This window comes from Pan paniscus, chromosome 9 (genome assembly GCF_029289425.2).
Source record: "Pan paniscus chromosome 9, NHGRI_mPanPan1-v2.0_pri, whole genome shotgun sequence".
NCBI classification, from domain to species: domain Eukaryota; kingdom Metazoa; phylum Chordata; class Mammalia; order Primates; family Hominidae; genus Pan; species Pan paniscus.
In genome coordinates this window covers 70,259,788-70,269,373 of record NC_073258.2, presented here as the reverse complement: position 1 = coordinate 70,269,373, position 9,586 = coordinate 70,259,788, and the positions used below count along the sequence as shown (strand labels likewise).

Below are 9,586 nucleotides of genomic sequence, written 5' to 3'. Positions count from 1 at the left end.
AGGATCACAGATCATAAATCTACCCTTAACCCCATCCCCCAGTCCCTTCTCAACCTGGCAGGCAGAGCATCCTTTCAGCAGCCTGAGTCGGACCCATCCTTCCCCTGCTCCCTAATCCATTCAAGCGAAAGCCAAAGGCCTTAAAAAGTCCTGCAAGGGTAGGACCAACAAACTCACCCTTTGAGAGGAGAGGGGGGCCCCGTAAGAATACACTAGAGCGGAGAAAACGAAACTACTAGGGAAAGGGAGGGCCCACTGAGAATCACCCCAGAAACCCGACCACCACTGGTCTTCGCTGGACACCATGAACCACACTGTCCAAACCTTCTTCTCTCCTGTCAACAGCAGCCAGCCCCCCCAACTATGAGATGCTCAAGGAGGAACACGACGTGGCTGTGCCGGGGGCACCCCACAACCCTGCTCCCCCGACGTCCACCGTGATCCACATCCGCAGCGAGACCTCCGTGCCCGACCATGTTGTCTGGTCCCTGTTCAACACCCTCTTCATGAACCCCTGCCACCCGGGCTTCATAGCATTCGCCTACTCCATGTAGTCTAGGGACAGGAAGATGGTTGGCGACCTGACCGGGGCCCAGGCCTATGCCTCCACCGCCAAGTGCCTGAACATCTGGGCCCTGATTTTGGGCATCCTCACGACCATTCTGCTCATCGTCATCCCAGTGTTGATCATCCAAGCCCATCGATAGATCAGGAGGCATCATTGAGGCCAGGAGCTCTGCCCATGACCTGTATCCCACGTACTCCACCTTCCATTCCTCGCCCTGCCCCCGGAGCCAAGTCCTGTTATCAGCCCTTTATCCTCACACACTTTTCTACAATAGCATTCAATAAAGTGTATATGTTTCTGGTGCTGCTGCGAAAAAAAAAAAAAAAGAATACACTAGAGCACATGGGGCCATCCCAGAAAACTGGTCCCATGTCAGCCTCCCTGGGAGATGGGAGATTGTGCAGGATCTAGCCACTTCCCAGATTTGGTCCCCTCTGCCAGCCTCCCTACTGCTCCACAGCGGGGTGTGCTGTCCAGACACCCCCCATCCCTGCTCACCGTGCCCCCCCGATCCCATCCAAAGCCCTTCTCAGAGAGCACCCTCTTCCCTCACTCTCCTTTCTCTTTCCCAAGGTTCCGATTGCCTCCATAGCAGGCCAGGCCATGTGACTATGGTTACTGCCTGTCTTCCGTCTCCCCTCAATAGAATGCAGACCACCTTGGACAGGGACCCAAGTCAATTTCATTGACATAAATCCTCAGTGCAGAGCGGTGCCTGCCACAGAAGGCTTGACTGGGGTTAGCGGGAGAGGAAATGAATGAAAAGGACAGGGTGCTCAGCGGTGCCGGCTTCCTGTGTCCCAGGTTCCTGCCATGGCAAATTCAGAGGCTGATGTATGGGCCTCATGGACCCTGAGACCACCAGCCCCAGCCTGGCCCCAGGCCCCGTGCCAGGCTCCCAGCGGCTGCCCTACCTGGCACCTACTGTGTGGGGGCCAGGCTACCACCCTGGCCTCTCTCTTCCCACCCCTGGGAGCCCAGCACTCAGGGTTCACCACCCTGGGTCTCTAAGCTCTTAGTGTAGCCCAGGCTTCCAGTTGGAGAGAGGCTCACCTCTCAGGCCCAGAATTGTGTTCCTGGTGGCATCTGACACCAGGACTCAGGACCTGCCAGAGGTGAGCCCTGCAGGTCAAAGGGCTGTGGGACACTCCTGGCCCCAGGAGGGACAGAGGAGCACCAGGTGCCCACACAAGTCACCAGAGGCGGTGCCTGCCGACAGCCCGGCTACAGACGAGGACACGGAGGCCTGGAGCCGTGCATGGCCTGCCCCACACCACACAGAGAGGAAGTGCTGGGACAGACACAGAGCAGGGCTGCCCACTCCGGAGCTGGCCTGGTCCACTGCAAAGGGGCCACAGGCCCTCTGCGGGAGAGCCTAGCCTGGGTGTGGCTGCTGAGGAGACAGGCAAGGGGGGCAGGTGAGTCACTTTCCTCTCCTCATCCCAGTGAATCTTAGTGAGCTGAGGGGCCCAGTGTTCCTCCAAATGACTGCTAAGGGGCCTCAAGGAGACAGGCACCTAGCCCTCCCATCTGCAGGGGACCCAGCCCAGTGAGGTCAGAGGGCTCCCAGGCTGGAAGGGAGCCAGAGGGTGTCCACACCTTCCCGGAGGTCATCTTGTCCAGCCCTCTCTCCCTGCCAGGGGCCCATCAGGCAGGCCTGAGTGCCCTCCACACCCTTGGCAACTGCCCAGTGAGATTTCAGGGAGGTGGCCTCAGGGGTAGACACTGTATGAATGAAGGAATGTGTGGTAGGAGGTGACAGTGGTGACTCAGGGTGACTCAGCTGGAGCCTGCCAAGGGCCTGCTGAGCAGCTGTCTGCAGCCACAGTGGTCCCCAGCCTGCCCACCCTGCAGCAGGGGCCAGGTTCCCTTTCCCCAGGGCCCATCTCTCCTGCTGGCTTCATGCCCAGACATTTAGAAAATGGTGGGAAAGAGGGTGCATGGCAGGTGCCTGGGCTGAGCCTGGGAATGGAGTGAGGGAAGGCCTGTGAGCGGAAGAGAGAGGCGGGGGTGCTGCCCCTCCTCCTAGGAAAACCTGGACACTCCACCATAGAGGCCCATCTCATCCAGTAAATCCCCATAATCCAGACGGGAAACCAAGGCCAGGAGGGGAGAAGACTGGCCATGGTCAAGGGGCTGATAAGGCTGAACCAAGAAAATGACCCGAGTCTCTTGGTCCTAGACAAACCATTGGTCTTCTAGTTGGTGGAGGACATGGGCATTGTGCCACGCATGCCAAGTTTCCATCTGTGAAGCCGAGCGAGCCCCAGCACAGTCTCTGCTAGAAGCATCTCACATTACCCATATCCCAAGCGAGCCCCAGCACAGTCTCTGCTAGAAGCATCTCACATTACCCATATCCCGAGCGAACCCCATCACGGTCTCTGCTAGAAGCGTCTCACATTGCCCATATCCCGAGCGAGCCCCATCACGGTCTCTGCTAGAAGCATCTCACGTTGCCCATATCCCAAGCGAGCCTCATCATAGTCTCTGCTAGAAGCATCTCACATTGCCCATATGCCTGAGATGACCCAGGTGCTTATTTCACTTTCTACCAACCCCCTATACCATCTATCCACTATCTATCTGTCCATGCATTCATCCATCTATCCACATCCACACATTCATCCATCGTTGATCAATCCATCCTTCCATCTGTTCATCCCTCCATCCATCCTTCCATCTGTTCATCCCTCCATCCGTCGTTCCATCCATTTATTTATCATACATCTTTTGATCCATCCATCCTTCCACCCTTCCATCCATCCTTCCACCCTTCCATCCATCCATCCATCCATCCATCATCCGTGCATTCATTCATCACTTATCCATCCACCCATCCCTTCATCCATCCACCCACTCATCCATCTTCCCTTAGACCATCCACACATTCATTTATCCATTTATCCTTCCACATATCTGTCTGGAATTCATACCCTTCAGTTAGTGGATAATTCATCCATCAATTCCTTATTCATTAAACAAACCCTAGGAAGCCTTGACAGGGTAGCCAGTCCTGTGACTTCCCCCTGACCCTCAGCCTTCCACACCCTACTCCCTCCTCTCCAGCCATCAAGCCGTGCTCATCCCAGCAGGCCCCAGTGACTCAGACACGCATGGTCCATGACTTTCAGGAGCTCATAGTCTCAAGGGACAGACAGGATCTGAACCCAGAAAACTCTAAACCAGGCAGAACTGCCAATGCCTCCACCCCTCTCTGTCTCCAGGATGGTGGAGTCCTTAGTCCCGTTCCTGCTGCTGCTGGTCTTTGTCCCGTTCATGCTGCTGGGGATGGGGAGGACCCGAGCTCCCCATTCTCGCACCAGCTGGCTTGGGGAGAGGGGTCGATTCTGAGGGGAGGAGGACTGAGACGGCAGAGAATGAGCAGTGCCTGCCACTTCCTGCCTGGCCTGAGCTTGGCCCCCAGTGCTTCTAGGAGTGGTCTGTGGACCTTCCCAGTGCCTTGAGATCCCCAAATAAGAGGGAGTTCCAGAGGGGCAGCTCAGCCTCATAAAACCAAAATGGGTTGCGTTCTTCCTGTTGTGTTTTTATCATCATGACACCACAGAGCTTTCGCATTTCAAAGTGCCTTGCCCCTGTGATGGTTTCATCCCCACAGCAGCCATGGCCAGAGGGTCAGGGAGGGTAGCGAGAGACCCCTGGACTGCGATTCGGATGACTCCGGGAGCACCTACTGCATGACCTTGGACAGAACTTGCCTCTTAGGCCTCAGTTTCCTCAACTGCAGAAGGAGAGACAACGCCTCCTCACAGGGGCAGCACCAGGGTGAAATGAGACCCTGGATCGGAGACCCCAACACAGTGCCATGTGGATTGTGCTGCACGAAGCTGTGGTCAGCCGGGCGGGGCCAGCCAAGCACACAAGCCTGCAGGGGTTCCTCACCGTGCTCAGTAAAATGTCCAAGCCACTCAGCCTGGCCGACCCCCTGGCCTGGCCTCCATCCCCGCTCCACACCACCCAGACCCCCCACACACTCCTCTCCAGCCCCGACACACCAGGGTCTCTCCTGCACTCAAGCCTTGCACATGCTGTCTCTCTGCCTGGAGACCCCTCCCTGCCTCTCCTCCCAGCCAGTCCCTTCCCCTAGCTGGTATCTCATCCTTCAGGCTCTGCTCGGATGCCCCCTCTTCCAGGGAGGCTTCTGTGATGCCCAGATTGGGTGGCCCCCCTCCTCTGCATCTCCCCTGCTAAGGGGGGTTGGCACTGGGCGTCCTTACCATCCGGGACTGCTGTTCTGTCTCCACCATCAGACTGGCAGCATGCCGGGGGGGGAGAACATCAGAGTCACTGATGTGCGCAGAGGGCCAGTGGGGCCTGGCACTGAGGGGCCGCAGGATCATCTGATGCGTGGAGAATGAATGATGCCAGCATGACCCCGGGCTCCCTGTAGACATCTGGAAGCTACTCGCAGGAGGCGATACGAGGTTGGGTTTAGGAGCCTGTGCCCCAACAGGCATCGTTTTCTTCCCATCCCCTTCTCTTCCCTCCCCCTTGGATCCACCCCACACTGAGAGGTGGGAAGCACACAGGGAGCTGGACCAGTCAGCAGAGGCCATCCTCCCTGGGCCTCCCAGCTCTGTGCTGAAACAAGGATGGGTCAGTGGGGCCAGGGGAAGCGCCAAGGTGCTCAGACCCAACCCTCAGCTCCTATAGAATCCTGGGTTTGAGGCTCTGCGCCAGGCCCCTGTGGGGGTGAGCTGGGAGGCACCGTGGGAGACAGAAGCATAGTGGCGGGAAGGGGGGTTCCTGACAGAGGCCGTGGGGTGGACAAACTCAAGCCTCTTAAACCCCAGGAGCACCCTCACTGGCCCCTGCAAACTTGCAAACACCCTGTGAATTGGCTGTAGGGCTGCGGGCCGTGCAGCCCAGGCAGGACACAGGAAGCGGGCGGGTCGTGTTTTTGTGAATGAAACTGCAGCCCAGCTTCCTCCTGGTCTCCACGCCCTGCTGGCCTCGCTTGACCACTCTGTAACCTCAGGCAAAGCACTGGCAGAAAGGGGGAACTTCAAAACGAAAGTGTGAGTCAGACAGGAGAAGGAAACGGAGAGAGAAATTCTTGTTTCACGGAGGCCTCACATGAGACCTGACCTGGGCTGGAACTGCAGCCTGGCCCCCAGCAGCTCCAGTCCCAGGGATGTCCACCTGCAGCCTCGGCCTGCTTGCCATGCCTGGCCCCCAGGCCCTCCAACACCATCTGGACGGGGAGGGGCCACCCACACCCCATCTGGGGCCCTCGACAAGGACGGCTGCAGAGGGTTCCCCGACAGTCATTTCCCATTGATCCCAGGAATGTTGAGTGAGCACCTACTGTGTTCCCGGCCTTGTGCTGTGAACCAGATAAGTAGGGCCCTGCCTTCATGGAGCTGACAGTCCACACTGGGGGCCGTTAACATGGGGAGCAAGTTGAATAGAGTTTGGGGTTGTTCCTTGTGTTACTATGGAGGTAAATAGGTTGCTTTGACGGACTGGCAGTATGTACGTGGGAGGAGGTGGCATGCAGCTGGGCTCGGAAGGAGGAGATGGGACCACCACAAAGAGCGGAGTGACGTGCATGCCAGGTGGCAGGGAGGCAGCCGGGGGAAGCAGCTCAGGATGTTCTAGGAACTCCAGAGGTTGTTGCGACGGAAGTACAAGGAATGAGGGGGCCAAGGATGAGAAGGAAGTGGGGCACGTGGGGCATTGGGGGTGGCTTGCAAAGCCCCCATTACCTTCTGAGCCCAGAGCTTGGGCAGGGCTTGTGCCCAGACAGAAAGGAAGCTTGCTGAACACCAGGGTTTCCCGCCTTGCAGATGGTCTGCTTTGGGGAAGTCACAGGTCCGTCTCCCTTGGAACAGGCAGGAAAGCCCCTCCATCCTTGGTGTCTGGGGTAGGGGAGTGAGGCAGGGCTGCTCACTCAGCCGCCTGCCTGGGACCCCCAAGCTTCCTCTTGACCCCTGACTCCTCTCCCAGGCAGGTTCTTCACCTCTCCTCCCTTGCTTGGAATGAATGGATTCTGCTGTCCCTTTAAAGGGACCTGAGTCAGAGAGTTAAGAATGAAACTGACTCATGGTAGAAGGGGTGGTCACCAGCTGGCCAGGCGCCAGGGCTGCGGCGGGAGAGGAAGCCGGGCGGCCGCAGCTGCCTGTGTGTGCTCGGCTGCAAAGGGCAGAAACCACAAAACCCCATTTGAAATTCCGCCGTGCAGCGTGTCTTGTGTAATGAGGTTACCCCTCATAATGGGGGCATTCAGGGCCCACACGGGCCTGGGGGCTGGGGGCCTGCCCCCCGGGGCCAGCTGATGCTGATGTCATCTTCAGTTAGGAGTATCCCCTCCCTTGATTAAGAACTTAAAAAAAAAATGCACCAGGAAACTAGAGTGAGAGCCAGAACGGAAGTCTTGGTTTTATTTATAGTTGATAACTTACATCCGGCCTGCTCCTCGGGAAGCACAGCAGGGAGGAGACAGAGCCCAAAGGAGATGGCGACAAAAATGCCCAAACCCCTGAGCTAATGTGGTGACTGAGAGCAAGCCTAAAGCTCCCTTCTGAGCTCCCCAGCAGCCAAAGCAAAGAGAGAAACAGGGTCCTGCAGCATGATGTCACAGAAAACCAGGGACCCTGGAGCCTGGGTTCCAAGGAGAACCTTACATTCCGACGCCTTCGATTTCTCCCTGGAAAATGGGGAGAAAAATACTGAATTGGTTGGGAGGGCCATGCAACACACCCAGCACAGTGTCTGGATGCATTTCAGAGGCCCCACCAGTCTAGGGTCTACAGGAAGACAGTACAGGTGCCTCACTCTCCATGCCTGTATGCATGGCAGACATCACTCATGGATTGCAACACGCTTCCCTGGAGCCAGATGCAGCCTCGTAGCCCCATTGCACAATGTCTCCAGGGGCTACCACCAATGCCCCAGTCGGCTGGAGCTGAACTTGCGTGTCCTCCCAGCCTCTAACCAGCTGAGAAAACGACCAGAAGGAGCTGGGTTATCATGATCTTCCCAGCACCTGGCTCATGCCTGCACCTAGGAGACACTCAATAAAAAATTGTCTAGTTAGGGAAGAGGCAGGGAAGAATGGGAGAAAGGAGAAGGAAGAGGAGAGGGTAGGAGAGTTGGGAGAGGAAACTTGGAACTTAGGCAACTTGTTGAGCTTCTCTAGGCCTCAGTTTCCTCATCTGTTAAGTGGGGGGTTTTAGTAGCTACCTCATGGAGTCATTCTGAGGATTAAATGAGGCTGGGCATATAAACCACTTGGCACACAGGACGTCCTCAACAAGTGAGGATGATGATGAGGAGGAGGAGGAGGAGGTGGTGGAGGAGGAGAGGAGGAGCACCTGACACTGGGGGTGGGTGCATAGTGGGCCCCACCTGGCCAGTCCTCCTAACTTCTATGCGCCACCCCCCCAGGGCCTCAACAGTCACAACAGTCAGCCAGGACCCAGCCACCCGCAGAGGCAGGCCCCAGGTGGAACAGTGAGGGGTGGGGTGCCGGTGGGGGGTCAGGCATGCTCTTCTTCCCCTTTCATAGTCAGGGCAGCTCGATTCTGCCAGGGTCATGCAGAGTGCCCCGGCACCGGCCAGAAGTCCTCGCCCAGGTGAGCGCAGAGCCACATCCATTCGCGCCCACATAATTTCCATGGAGAGCCCATGCCGCCCATGCACCTCCTCAGGGCACGAGCTAATGGCCTGCTCAACGCCCACTCTAAAGGCTTCTCCCAGGTGAGCAATGCCCACCGCCCTTGCAGACTGACTCCCAGAATTCCTGTTCCCAGTGCCACACAGAGTGCCTTGTGGTGCATCTGTGACCCTCCTGGCCCGGGACACGTCCACGTCTTCTGCCTCCTGGCTGAGCCCCACACCTGTCTGGACACCCTTGTCTCCCTTGTTTCTCTCCCGGTCACCAGTTCCAGCAGCAAACCACAGAGACACAAATGCTCCTCTCACCGTAACACGCAGGGCCTGGGAGAGACAGAGGCGGCCCCGGGATCTGCCAGCTTTGGAGCTCTCCATGAAGCGTCCAGCCTGCCGGGTGAACATGAGCAACGAGTCCCTGTCCCCAAGGGGGACAGACTACAGACAAGAAAACCGATGAATAAATCAGACATCAGCAGGTGGCATTCACCCACCCAAGAGAAGAGGTTACTGGGGTCAGGGAAGTGTCGGCACCTGGTGGAGGTGGAAGGTCAGGAAGGACACACCACGGAGACAATGACACCAGGAGGGAGACTGTTCCAGGCAGAGGCAACAGCGAGTGCAGAGACCTATCGGGAGAGCTGGGGTGTATGTGACGCAGATTCTGAGGGCCACGAGCCGAGGGAAGGAGCCAGACGCTGTCCTAAGTGCCAGGGGAAGTTGTTAGAGGTGTTAAGTGTGGCATGACGTGGCTGGATTTAGGGTCTGAGATGAACTTTCCTGCTCCTGAATGGACTCTGAGGAGAAGGAAGATACTACCATCCGTAACCCACCCCAGGAAGGCACTGACCTCCTTGACCATGGGGAGGATGAGAGGCCGCCGCTCTGTGCCTGGGTCCCCATGGCCTCTAGGGTCCCTTCACGTTTTCACCTCATGATCCTGGAAGCTGGGACCTGCCCAAATCCACCGGGTGGCCCCAGCCTCCCCATCTCTGGGGCAGGGGGTGGGCAGCCTTCTCCTCCTGGTTTATAGCCACAGATGACTCCAGGCACAGTGGTCCTCAACCGCCTCTAGGGACCATGGGGACGGCTGCCCTCTGTGTGTGACAGTGGCTGGGCAGAAGCCAGCTGGGCTGTCGTGGGTAGGGCCTGGAGGCCTCTGGCTGTATGGTGGTCTAGCTTTGGCACCACCTTGGGGGGCTCCGGGTAGGAGGTGTCCACCAGAGGGGACCTGGGCAGCTCAGCAGAGGCTTGGTCACTCCCGAGCCGTCTGTGGGTCCCACTGGTCTGTACCCTCAACCCCACTGACCTGCACTGGTCATGCCCAGCTCTCACAGGATGATGGCCCCAGCCTTGTAATGAGTCACCTGCTGCCCTCCTGCC

General features: G+C 57.7%; 1 protein-coding gene and 1 pseudogene across 1 annotated transcript; one reads left to right on the top strand and one right to left on the bottom strand.

Annotated features, from left to right (window-relative positions):
- Nucleotides 1-294: 294 nt before the first annotated feature.
- LOC100995257 (interferon-induced transmembrane protein 3-like) lies at nt 295-899 on the top strand (annotated as a pseudogene).
- Nucleotides 900-6,769: 5,870 nt separating this feature from the next.
- On the bottom strand, nt 6,770-9,000 carry MYEOV (myeloma overexpressed). The gene has a single exon (XM_008954208.5). It carries the CDS (start codon nt 8,606-8,608, stop codon nt 7,841-7,843), a length of 768 nt encoding a protein of 255 aa, XP_008952456.2. The 5' UTR covers nt 8,609-9,000; the 3' UTR covers nt 6,770-7,840.
- Nucleotides 9,001-9,586: the final 586 nt, after the last annotated feature.

Coding starts and splice junctions, on each gene's coding strand:
- MYEOV (XM_008954208.5), bottom strand. CDS start 8,608: ATGTTCACCCGGCAGGCTGGACGCTTCATGGAGAGCTCCAAAGCTGGC.